The sequence below is a fragment of the Myotis daubentonii genome, chromosome 4 (genome assembly GCF_963259705.1).
Source record: "Myotis daubentonii chromosome 4, mMyoDau2.1, whole genome shotgun sequence".
Taxonomy (NCBI): domain Eukaryota; kingdom Metazoa; phylum Chordata; class Mammalia; order Chiroptera; family Vespertilionidae; genus Myotis; species Myotis daubentonii.
Window position 1 is genome coordinate 4,491,097 of NC_081843.1, and position 13,261 is coordinate 4,504,357.

The window sequence follows — 13,261 nt, forward strand, 5'->3', positions numbered from 1 at the left end:
GTGGCCCATTGTATCAGAGAGAAAGGCATTGCTCAGATAAAGAGCCCCAAATATCTGCATGGGATCTCACTGAGTCACTAGCTGCATACTGTGCCCTGCATACTTAGAATGAGATTTCAAGTGGTTGGCCCAAGAACAATTACTGAGAACAGAAAAACTACTAGGAAGCTATAGGCTGAACAAGTCCCAGCACTAACAAAGAATTGAGAGATGGTAGAGTTCTGATCCCACACAGTAATGAGACCTTTTTGAACATCTGGTATAGTTAATAGAGACCCCCATAAGGGCCATGCCTTGATATTAAGGCTAAATAGCCCTAGATCAAAGGCCACCATAAGTCCATACCAACAGAGCTTAAATTCAAGTCTTGAAAGCTGATCTGAAGGCAATTTAACTGTCTTCCAAGTAAAGCTGCTATTTAAAAGAAGAACACAAAATTTAGACACGTAGCAATTATTGGGAAGAAGCAGGAAAGTGAGAATCAAAATCAGGAAATATAAATAGACTAAAAAAACCCAATAATGATCGAAAGCAGACAAGAATTTTAGACAGCTATTATAAATATGTTGAGGAACTTAAAGGAAAGCATAAACATAATAAGGAGATAAATAGAAGATATAGAAAAAAAGCAAAGTGTGCCCTAGCTGGTTTGGCTCAGTGGATAAAGCATCAGCCCATGGACTGAAGGGTCCCGGGTTTGATTCCAGTCAAAGGCATATGCCTGGATTGCTAACTTGATCCCCAGTGGAGGGCATTCAGGAGGCAGCCAACCAATGATCCTCTCTCATCATTGATGCTTCTATCTCTCTTCCCCTCTGCCTTTCTCTCTGAAGTAAATTTAAAAATATATAAAATTAAAAAAGAAAAGATCAAAGTATAACTTCTAGGAATAAAAGATCCTATGTAATAAAAGGCTAATATGCAAATCGACCAAATAGCAGAACAACAGGTTGCTATGACATTCACTAACCACCAGGGAGCAGACACTCATTGCAGGAGCTGCCCCTTGGTGGTCAGTGCGCTCCCACAGGGGGAGCACCACTCAGCCAGAAACCCTTAGCCAGGCTCACAGCTAGTGAGCACAGTGGAGGTGGTGGGAGCCTCCCCCGCCTCCGTTTCAGCGCTAAGGATATCCGACTGTCAGCTTAGGGGGAGCGGACCTAAGCCACCAGTCAGACATCCCCCAAGGGCTCCCAGACTGCGAGAGGGTGCAGGCTGGGCTGAGGGACCCCCCCCCTCCAAGTGCATGAATTTCATGCACCGGGCCTCTAGTTGGTGTATAAAAATGTCATTGATTTCTAGATGTTGATTTTGTACCCTGCTACATTGCTGAATTCATTTATTAAGTCTAATAGTTTCCTGGTGAAGTCTTTAGGGTTTTCTATATACGATATAATGAATCTGTAAATTATGAGAGTTTTCCTTTCTCCTTTCCAATTTAGATGACTTTTATCTATTCTACTTGTCTGATTGCTGTGGCTAGGACTTCTAGTGCTATGTTGAATAAGAATGCTGAAAGTGGAAAGCCCTGTCTTGTTTCTGTTCTTAAAGGAAACTCTTTTAGTTGTTAACCTTTGAGTATTCTGTTGGTTGTAGGTGTGTCATATATGGCCTTTATTATGTTGAGGTATGATGCCCCTATTCCCACTTTCTTGAGAATTTTTATCAAGAAAGGGTACAGGACTTTGTCTAATGCTTTTGGGGTTTGGGGTTTTTTTTTGGCACCTGTTGATATGATCATGTGATTTTTATCTTACAATTTATTTATGTGATGTATCAAATTTATTGATTTGTGAATATTGTACCAACCTTGCATCCCTGGAATAAATTTTACTTGATCATGGTGTATGATCTTTTTAATATATTGCTGGATCTGATTTGCTAATATTTTGTTGAGGATTTTAGCATCTGTGTTCATCAGGGATTTTGACCTGGAATTTTCTTTCTTTGTAGTGTCTTTATCTGGTTTTGGAATTAAGATAATGCTGGCTTCATAATAAGAGCTTGCAAGTGTTCCTCTTAAAAATTTTTTTGAATAGTTTTAGGAGGATAGGTGCTAGTTTTTCTCTGAACGTTTTGTAAAATTTTCCTGTAAATCCATCTGGCCCAAGACTTTTGTTTGCTGAGAGTTTTAAAATTACTGCTTCAATTTCCTCATTGTTATTGGCCTACTCAGGGTTTCTGATTCTTCCTGATTGAGTTTTAGAAGGTTGTATGTCTCTAGGAATTTTTACATTTTGCCCAAGTTGTCCAGTTTGATGGAATATAGTTCCCACAGTATTTGTTTGCAATCCTTTGTATTTCTGGCTGCCCATTGTTAAATAACTACTTTCATTTCTGATTTTATTTATTTGTGTGCCTGTCTCTTTGTTTCTTAATGAGCCTAGCTGGGGGTTGATCAATCTTGTATCTCTTCAAGGAACCAGCTCTTAAATATATTGATCTTCTGTGCTTTTTAAAAAAATTCTCTATATCTATTATTTCCACTTTGTGCTTTATTATTTCCTTCTACTTCCTCTGGGCTTTTCTTGATGTTCTCTTTCTAATTCATTTAGTTGTATGGTTAAATAATTTATTTGTTCTTTTCCTTGTTTCTTGAGGTAGGCCTGTAATGCTATGAACTTTCCTCTGAGGACTGCTTTCACAGTGTCCCATAGTTTTTTGCGTGGTTGTGTGTTCATTTTCAATTGTTTCCAGGAAGTTGTTTTATTTCTTCCATGATCTCATTGTTAACCCATTTATCAACTGATAACATGCTATTTAGCCACCATGTATTTGAGGGTTTTTTTATTGTAGTTGATTTCTAACTTCATGCCATTGTGATTCGAGAAGATGCTTGGTATTACATCAGTCTTCTTGAATATGTATAGATTTGTTTTATGCCTTAACATGTGATCTGTCTTTTAGAATATTGTATTTGCACTTGAGAAGATGCATATTCTGTTGCTTTGGGGTGAAATGTTCTGTAAATATCAGTTAGATCCATCTGGTGTAGTGTATCAATTAAGGCCACTGTTTCCTTGTTGATTTTTTGTATGGAAGATCTATCCAATGGTGTCAATGGGGTGTTGAAATCCAGTGCTATGACTGTATTGCTGTTAATCTCTCTCTTAAAGTCCATCAAGTGATTTTTATGAACTTGGGTGCTCCTATATTGGGTGCATATATGTTTACAAGGGTTATATTTTCTTATTGAATCATTACCTTTAGTGTTATGAATTGGCCTTCTTTGTCTGTTGTTACGGTCTTTGTTTTGAAGTCTATTTTGTCTGATATGAGTATTGCTACCCCAGATTTTTTTCCTTTCCATTTGCGTGGAATATATTTTTTCATCCTTCACTCACAGACTGTGTGTATCTTTTGTTCTTAGGTAGGCCTCTTGTAGCTTATATATAGGGGTCATGTTTTCTTATCCATTCAGCTATCCTATGTCTTTTAACTGGAACATATAATCCATTTACATTTAAGATTATTATTGATAGGTACTTATTTAGTGCCATTGTTATTTTCTTTCTGCCTGTGATCCTTTCTCTCTCATTTTCTTCTTCTTAAAGCAGTCCCTTTAACATGTCTTGCATTGCTATTTTGGTAGTAATGTACTCCTTTAAGTGTTTTTTGTCTGGAAAGTTTTTATTTCACCCTTGATTTTAAATGATAGCCTTGCTGGATACAGTAGTCTTGGATTTAGACCCTTGATTTTCATTACTTTGATTACTTTATGCCACTCCCTTCTGGCACAAAGTGTTTCTTTGTAAAGTCAGCTGACATTCTCATGGGAACTCCTTTGTAGGTAATTTTCTGTCTCTTTCTTGCTGACTTTAAGATTCTTTCTTTGTCTTTAACATTTGCCATTTTGATTATGATGTGTCTAGGTGTGGGTTTCTTTGGGTTCATCTTGATTAGGACTCTATGTGCCTCCTGAACTTGTGTGACATTTTCCTTCACCAGATTGGGGAAGTTTTCTGTCATTTCTTTAAACAGGTTCTTGCTCACCTTCCTCCCCTCCTGGTATTATTCCTATAATGTGGATGTTGTTACGTTTCATGTTGTCTCAGAGCTCCCGTATACTGTCTTCCTGCTTTTTCATTCTTGTTTCTATTTGCTGCGCTAATTGGGTATTTATTTCTACCTTGTCTTCCAAATCACTGATTCCATCCTCTGCTTCATCCACTCTACTTTTAATACCATCCAGTGTATTCTTGATGTCAGATATATCATTCTTCATTTCTGTCTGGTTCTTGTTTATGGCCTCTATTTCCATTTTCATGCTGTTATAATTTGCACTAATTTCCTTAAGAACCTTTATAACCATTGATTTGAACTCTATGTCTGATAGCTTGCTTGCCTCCATTTTGTTTAGTTTTTTTTCTGGAGATTCCTTTCTTTGGGAGTTCTTTGTCTCCCCACTTTATCTGTCTCTCTGTATTTGCTTCTATGTATTAGATAGAACTGTTATGCTTCCCAGTTTTTGTGGGATGGCCTTATGTAGAAAGTGTCTTGAGGGGTCTAGTGGTGCCATCTCTTTGTTCACCTGAACTGGATGCTCTAGGAATGCCTCTTATGTGCATTATGTGGGCTCTCTTGTTATAATTGGGACTTGATTTTTGATGTTTCATTTGTGGAAGGATCTCCTTTCTGACTTGCTGCCAGTGAGGTTCAACCCCAATCTCATCATGCCAGCTGTTATACAGGTGCTGACAGAACAGAATAAGACACAGTACTAATCCAAAAAAACGCACAAAAATCAAACTACTCAATACAACAACAGGAAATACTAAGAAGGAAAAAGAAGAGAAAGCAAAGCAAAGAAAAAATAAAAAGAATATTAAAAGACACACGACCAAAAACTTAGAGGGAGTATAAAGAAAAAGGGAGAAAAAAAAAGATGAAAAAAAACCCAAAAACTAAATCAGCAGTTCTCAACCTGTGGGTCGCGACCCCTTTGGCGGTCGAATGACCCTTTTACAGGGGTCGCCTAAGACCATCCTGCATATCAGATATTTACATTACGATTCATAACAGTAGCAAATTACAGTTATGAAGTAGCAACGAAAATAATTTTATGGTTGGGTCACAACATGAGGAACTGTATTTAAAGGGCCAGAAGGTTGAGAACCACTGAACTAAATGGTAGCAAGGAGGAATCTAGAAGTACTATTATAATTGGGAAAAAGGAAAGACAATAGAAAATAAGTGAATTAATAATGAATTTAAAATGTAGTGATAAATAATATAAGATATAGATAAAGTAAAATAAAAAAATGAGAAAAACAAAATAAGGAATATTAATAATAATAATAATAATAATAGATAAAAGTAGAATAGAATCAATGTGAAGAGAAAAATTAGGGATATGCAAGAAAAAGAGAAGAAAAAAGGGAAAAATAAAAAACCCCACTCACACACACAGATAGAAAATCATAATTGCACACACTGAAAAACCGTTGGGCCTGCTATTTGTGGAGCTCGCTGGATTTTGCTCTGATATTATTGAGTCTGGTCCCTGGTGTGTCTATTCTGGGCCCCTTGGAAGCTTCTCTGGTGCAGGTCAATGTGAGTCACTGTCACTTTCTGGCCCTGGGCAGCCTGATTGAGGCCTGAGGGGTTGAAGCCCCTAGTAGTCCAGTGGGCGGGGACTCCTTAGCCCAGAGGCTGGGCTGCCTTGAGTCTCACAACTTGATTGTCCCTGTTCTGAGCTGCACTCCCTTCTCCTCCCCCCATAGAGCTGGGCTCTGTGGGGTAGCCTGGTCTTGGCTGGGATGGTTTGGTCAGACTGGTGTTGGGGTTGGTGCCAGTAGCTTGGGGGTTGGTAGGCCCCTCCCCTCCTTCTAATGCCGCAGCTCTGTCTGCTTTGCTGGCAGCTCCTCTCTGCTACCTGCAGGGGCACAGACTTCCTGCTCCCCGCGGTTTCCCTCCCCTCAGGTCACTGCAGGTTGGGTCAGAAGCAGCTGTTTTGCCAGGAAAGAGGGGACCTCCCCTGTGTTCCAGGTGGGCAGGGCTGATCCTCCTTCCTTAAGCCACTGTCCAGCCCCTTTCTGCTCTCCCAAAGGAGCTCCTCCAAGAAATAGAGGGGCCCCCAGATTCAGTGTCAAGTGTGTCCTCCAGGCCCCTCCAGTGCAAGCTGGGCCTGAGCTCCACTGCCCGGCCCTTCCCACTGGTCGTAGGAGCTTCCCAGGCTGCAAGAGGGTGGGTGCCAGCGCTGCTCTATCCAGGGACTTCCGCCCAGGCTTCCCTGCCTCACCCAATCGTCTCCACAGCCAGTGCCCTCGGGCCTCCTCTCAGTCCCAGGCCTCCCGTCTCACCACAGATCCGCAGCCTCTTCAGTCTCCTCAGGTCCTCCGTTCTAGTAGGTCCAGGGCAGGGGAGGCCACACCCACCTCCCAGCCTTCAGCTTAGTTCCTGCCCCGGATCCCTGGTGCTGCAGCCGAGCAGCTGGGCTCTAGGGCAGCACTGGCTGCACCATAGCGGTGGTGGTGGGTGAGTACAGAGCAGGGCCCTGAGTCCTGCTGGGTCTGTGGCAGTCACGTGGTGTGAGGCACACGGGTTTAGGCTGGGTACATGCCAGGTGCAGAGGTCCCGCTGGTGTCTGTTACGGGAGTACGGGTCTGAGTTGTGACCTCTGTGGGCTCACGGGTTCCAGGCAGGGTGCACATGGCTTTGGACCCAGGCCAAAGTGAGTTCAGATGGTGGCGAGGCTTGGCGCCTGGCCACTGCCGCTCCCCAGGGCATCCTCCCAAGGAGGACCTCCTAAACCTTTCAAGGTGGCACCCTCTCCAAGCTGAAGCTGTGCCCAGGGAGTCGCTGTGGTGGTAGCAGAGGCTTCTTGTGCCCATAGTACAGGGCCCCACTGCTGTTTCCTCGGGTGCACGGGGCCAGGCCTTGTCTGGGGTGGGTGCTAATTTTTACTTCTTAAGCCCTCACCTTTTTCATGCATCCACCCCAACCTGCCTCCCATCTGGCAACCATCAACATGTTCTCTGTATCTATGAGTCTTTTTTAGTTCTGCTTGTTCATTTATTTTGTTTTTTAGATTTCATTGTTGAAAGATATATATATATATATATATATATATATATATATATATATATATATATATATTGCAATCTTACTGTTCATATTTTTATATTTTCTTTTTCTTCTTTTTAAAGAAAACTCACATTTCTTTTAATACTTGTCTGGAGGCGATGAGCTCCTTTAGCTTTTTCTTGTCTGGAATGTAAGTGATAGCTTTGCTGGGTAGAGTAATCTTGTTTGTAAGTCATTGCTTTTCATCACTTTGAATATTTCTTGCCGCTCCCTCTGGCCTTCAAAATTTCTTTTGAGAAATCAGCTGCACAGTCAGATGGGCACTCCCTTGCAGGTAACTATTTGCTTTCCTCATAGCTTTTAAGATTATTTCTTAGTCTTCAACTTTTGGCATTCTAATTATGATGTGTCTTGGTGTGGGCCTCTTTGGGTTCATCTATTTGAAACTCTCTGTGCTTCATGGACTTGTATGTCTTTTTCCTTTACCAGGTAAGGAAGATTTCTATCATTATAATTTTTTACATAGTTTTTCAATTTTTTGCTCTCTATTTTTTCTGGCACCGTCATGATGTGAATATTGGTATGATTGAAGTTGTCTCAGAGGCTCCTAAACTATTTTCATTTTTTTCATTCTTTGTTATTGTTGTTCTAATTGGGTATTTTTTGCTTCCTTATATTCCAAATTTCTGATTTGATTCTCAGATTCATCTATTCTACTGTTGATTCTCTGTACATTATTCTTCATTTAAGATAATGTATCCATCATTTCTGATTGGTTCCTGCTTATGGTATCTATGTCCCTCTTTATGCTGTTGGAGTTATTACTAAGCTCTAAGCATCCTTATAATGAGTGTTTTGAACTCTGTATCTATTAAATTGCTTGTCTCCATTTTGATTACCTCTTTTTCTGGAGTTTCATTCAGTTCTTTCATTTGAGACATGTTTCCTTATTTTCTCATTTTGGAAGACTATGTTTATTCCTATGTCTTAGGAATAGTTGCTGTGTATCATGGGCTTGGTTGCATGGCCTTATGCAGTAGGAGTCTTGTGGTATCAAGTGGCACAGCCTTGTTCACCTGAGCTGGGCATTCAGGTAACCCCACTGGTGTGGCTCTGTACTCCTTTCTGTTAGAGTTGCCTTGATTGCTCTTGGCAAGTCAATGGGAAGGATTTGCCTCCAGGCAGATTGGCTGTAAGGAGTGGCTGTGACCATTTGGAGGATCAGCTATATAGGGGCCTACCCCTCAGAGCAGGATTTACTTCAGCAGGGCTGTGGTGCCCACCAAGCCACCCTCCTGGATGTTTCACTTGAGGAGGTGGTTGGATGGTGCTTATCCATGGTCTGAAGCTGTCCACCGGGTGGGCTGGCTCTCGGCCTCCCAGGAGGCGCAGACCAAGGTCAGCTGCTGCCTGTGTTCTATTCTGGGCCACCCAGCATGAACTACAAAGTGACCTTCAGGTGGCTGCTACTTGTGCTGGGCTTAAAGGTTGTGAATCAAGTCCTGCTGCTGCTGCTAATCCAGACCTGGGGTCACTTAGCAAGAGGTACAAGTTCAGATGCTCCTTTTTGGGGAGATTTTCGGAAAGTCTGAAGCGTGAGCCAAGATAGGATGTTTGTATGGAAAAGTCACTGGAAACAGCATGGGTGGGCACACAAGTTGGGTGGGGTGGGATCTCAGGAAATGGTGAACAATGATAGTGAGATTGATAGAGATTCAGATATGGCACCCATCTGCTAGGCTGGGCGGGGGGGGGGGGGGGCGCGTGGAGCAGAGGGACAGGCTCAGAAAAGGAACACTGGCCTCTGCCAGCCCTTCTGTCTGAGAGAAAGCTTCCTCTAGCTCTATCCCTGATACCAGATGATTCAGTTCCTCTCCTTATGTCCCTGGTGCCTTTCAATTTGATGCCCCTTCCATGGAGCTCAGAGGGGCTGAGTCAAAGTTCCTATGCTGGCCCTTTAAGAGGGATGCCTGGGACTCCAGCAGCCCTCCTCCTCACTCAGACACAATCCTTGAGGCCTGGTATGGAGCTGGTATCCTTCTCTCCTGGGAGGAGATGGGAAAGACTTTTTCAGCTGAGATAGTCCTCTTGATTTTTATCTGCCACAGGTGAGTATGAGACCAGCACGATCCGCATCTCCACCCATCCTACCAGTCTTGATGTGGCTTCTTCTTTATATCCTTAGCTAGTGGCCCAGTGCATGGATTCCTGCACATTGAAAGGAAATTAATTAGAAGGTGGCTGGCAGGGCAGTACTGGGCGATACAGGCCAGACACGTCCTGGAGCCAACTTCCCGCAGTCCCTCCCCAGCTGGCCGCACCTGGGGCAGTGCTGTTATTCAAAAGAGCATCTGCGGAGTGAGCAGGGTCCCTCCGGCAGGGGGGGTCCCTTGGCCTGGCCTGCAGAGATTGGGTGGAAACTGGCTCTCCAACATCCTCTGGGCAGTGATGGTGAACCTATGACACGCGTGTCAGAGGTGACACACGAACTCATTTTTTTGGTTGATTTTTCTTTGTTAAATGGCATTTAAATATATAAAATAAATATAAAAAATATACATCTTTGTTTTACTATGGTTGCAAAGATCAAAAAATTTCTATATGTGACACGGCACCAGAGTTAAGTTAGGGTTTATTAAAATGCTGACACGCCGAGCTCAAAAGGTTCGCCATCACTGCTCTGGGGGGTCCCAGACACAAATGCAAGTGTCCAGTAAACCAGATTCAGGGCCGATAGTGCCCCAACAACATAACCCTCGGCCGAAGGTGCCTCTCCAGTCTCAGGGTGTATCACCTGAGAACTGCCACTGCCAACTAACTGCAGCTCAGCAGCTCCTGCATTAAGCATCTGACCCCTGGTGGTCAGTGCCTGTCATAGCATCTGGTCAGGCAGTCGGACACTTAGCATATTAGCCTTTTATATAGGTAAAAAGTTATTTGTAATTCATTATTTTGCATATTGCTTAAAACTGACCTTATAATTTCCATTTTATTTGCAGTCCATTTGGCTGCTTCTGCTGGAAGCCTCCTATATTTTGCCAGTTTCTTTCCATTTAAATCCATTATTGGTAAGTATGGACAGATAACCATCACCAACAAGGTGGCTGCCTGTCTCAGCTCAAATGTTGCACTGGCACTGGGGCTTAATCTTCTGCTCAACTTAGAAATAAAGGGTAAGTGTTTGCCTTGAAAATTTTGCCTTTACTTTTTGATTCCCAGAAAGGTAGAATAAGGCAGGGTGTGTGAGACAGTGGGAAAGAAGGTAAGAAATGTAACAAATATTATTTATTCCCAGATTTTCTTATTTTTTATAAAGACAATTATGTTAGCTGTAAAAGAAATCAGAAATGTGTAAAATTAAAAGTTCCCATCGCTTCACAATAAACCCCCAGTTATACTCTTGAATAAAAGAATTTTAAACTTTCTAATCTACACTGTGCTATATTTACCTAATGCTTTATATTTTCCTCTTCCCATATAGACACACTCCTTTTTTATTACAAAGCTGTATATTTCATTGTGAAGAAGTACTATAATTAACTAGTTTTCTCAATGCACATTTACGTGGTTTCCAATTTTTTGCTATTACTCTCATAGTACGTATATATTTGCTCATACAAAATGCATACTAATATAAAAAATTATGAGATATAAAAATGCTATCTTATAAAGTATTTGTAACTTAATTTTTTCTGATTATAATTATTATTAATAAGGCTAATAATAAGAAAGATAACCATATTTATTAGTAAATTCTCCAGATTTGAGATACAGAATTTGGTTACCACATTCATATTGGATTTATCTACATTGCTCTCCTCAGATAAGGCTGACCCAGACAAAAATCCACTTAGCTATTGCCAGTGTTATGATTAGCTATAGTGAACCTGCTCCTAAAATCACATGCTCAGGAATCCACTGTCACTGATGGAACCCTTCATAGATTTGGCTTGGTTGGACTCCATTAAACTAGAATGGAGACTCATAGTTTCATAATAGGATCCAAATTGCTCTTTTCATTGTACCTATTTTTGTCTGTAAAAAACAACCATTAGTTAACAACTCCACTGATCTCATCAGAGAAGTCTAAGTGTACAGAAACTCTCCAGCTTGTGGTGACAGACAATAGCTTCCCAAATTCTGTCTTTCATGTGAAAGCTTGACTTTATCATTGATAACATATTCAGGTGTGGGCAAAAGTAGGTTTACAATTGTTCATATGGAAAAATACAAACAAATAATTTAAGAATAAACTTTTGTGTACTCACTACTATAAACCTACTTTTGCCCACCCATGTATACTGTCAGTCAGATTTTAAGCACTTGATTATTAGCTAATCAAAAAAGTTTCTGGAATATTATTAGTACTTCTTTTAGTTCTTCATTGTTGAAAGTATTATATATATATCTCCCTTTTCCCCCCTTAACCTATCCCCACCCACTCCCACACCCCAGCACAAGCCCTCATCTCCCCACTGACTGTGACCATTGGTTATGCTTGTATGCATGCACACAAGTCCTTTGATTGATCTCTTATCACCACCCCCTCCTAAGTATCTCTGCCTTCCTTCTGAGGTTTACTAGTCTGTTGGATGCTTCTATGTGTCTGGATCTATTTTTGTTCATCAGTTTATGTTGTTCAGTATATTCCACAAATGAGTGAAATCATGTGCTATTTATCTTTCTATGACTGGCTTAGTTCACTTTGCATAATGCTCTCCAGGTCCATCCATGCTGCTGCAAATGGTAAGAACTCCTTCTATTTTACTGCAGTGTAGTATTCCATCGTGTAGCTGTACCACAGTTTTCTAATCCACTCATCTGCTGATGGGCACTTAGGCTGTTTCCAAATCTTAGCTATTGTAAATTGTGCTGCTGTGAACATAGGGGTGCATATATCCTTTCTGATTGGTGTTTCTAATTTCTTGGGGTATAGTCCTAGAAGTTGGATCACTGGGTTAAATGGCAGTTCTATTTTTAATTTTTTGAGGAAAATCCATACTGTTTTCACAGTGGCTGCCCCAGTCTGCATTCCCACCAGCAGTGCACGAGTGTTCCTTTTTTCTCCGCATCCTCACTAGCACTTGTCATTTGTTGATTTGTTGATGATAGCCATTCTGACAGGTGTGAGGTGATACATAATTGTCATTTTGATTTTTATCTCTCAGATGATTAGTGACTTTGAGCATGTTTTCTTATGTCTCTTGGCATTCTGTATGTCCACTTTCAAAGTGTCTATTTAGGTCTAGTGCCCATTTTTTTTATTGGATTATCTTCCTTTTGTTAAGTTGTATGGGTTCCGTATAAATTTTGGAGATTAAACCCTTATCCTATATAATAAAACCCTAATATGCAACTTGACCAAACAGTGGAACAACTGGTGAAACGACCAATCGCTATGATGCGCACTGACCAACATGGGGCAGACGCTCAATGAAGGAGCTGCCCCCTGGTGGTCAGTGCATTCCCACAGGGGGAGCACCGCTCAGCCAGAAGCCAGTCTCATGGCTGGCAAGTGCAGCAGTGGTGGCGGGAGCCACTCCTACCTCCACTGCAGATGGGTGGTAAGGAGTAAGGGGTCCTGGCTGTAAGAGTCTCAGACTGTGAGAGGGATGTCTAACTGCCAGCTTAGGCCCATCTCCCCCGCGGATCAGGCCTCAGCCAGCAGGTGGACATCCCCTGAGGGGTCCCGGACCAGAAGAGGGTGCAGGCTATGCTGAGGGAAACCCCCCCCCTCAAGTGCACAAATTTCATGTACCGGGCCTCTAAGTTGGATATAAGATTGGCAAATATGTTCTCCCATGCACTGTGCTTTGTTGTTGTTTTGTTGATGGCTTCTTTTGCTGTGCAAAAGCCTTTTATTTTTATGTAGTCCCAGTTGTTTATTTTCGCATATTTTGCTGCTTATGGCTTCTTCTAAGATTTTTATGGTTTTTTCCATCTTATGTTTAAGTCCTTGATCCATTTTATTTTTGTGTATGGTTTAAATTGGTAGTCTAGTTTCATTCTTTTGCATGTTTCTGTCCAATTTTTTTAATACCATTTATTGAAGTGACTGTCTGGACTCCATCATATGCTCTTGTCTCCTTTGTCAAATATTAATTGAACATAACGGCTTGCGTTGATCTGTTCCATTGGTCTAAATATTTGTTCTTGTGCCAGTACCAGGCAGTTTTGAGAACAGTGGCTTTGCAATACAGCTTGATATCTGGTATTGTGATCCCTCCAACTTTCT

At 41.5% G+C, this 13,261-nt stretch overlaps 1 protein-coding gene across 1 annotated transcript in view; it reads left to right on the top strand.

Moving 5' to 3' along the window:
- The window catches only part of LOC132232635 (phospholipid-transporting ATPase ABCA3-like), a 323,040-nt gene that overhangs the window by 72,914 nt on the left and 236,865 nt on the right, over nucleotides 1–13,261 (top strand). The window contains exon 8 of the mRNA XM_059692030.1: nucleotides 10,026–10,199. Coding sequence (XP_059548013.1) covers nucleotides 10,026–10,199 — 174 coding nt within the window. The remainder of the gene's footprint in view (nucleotides 1–10,025; nucleotides 10,200–13,261) is intronic.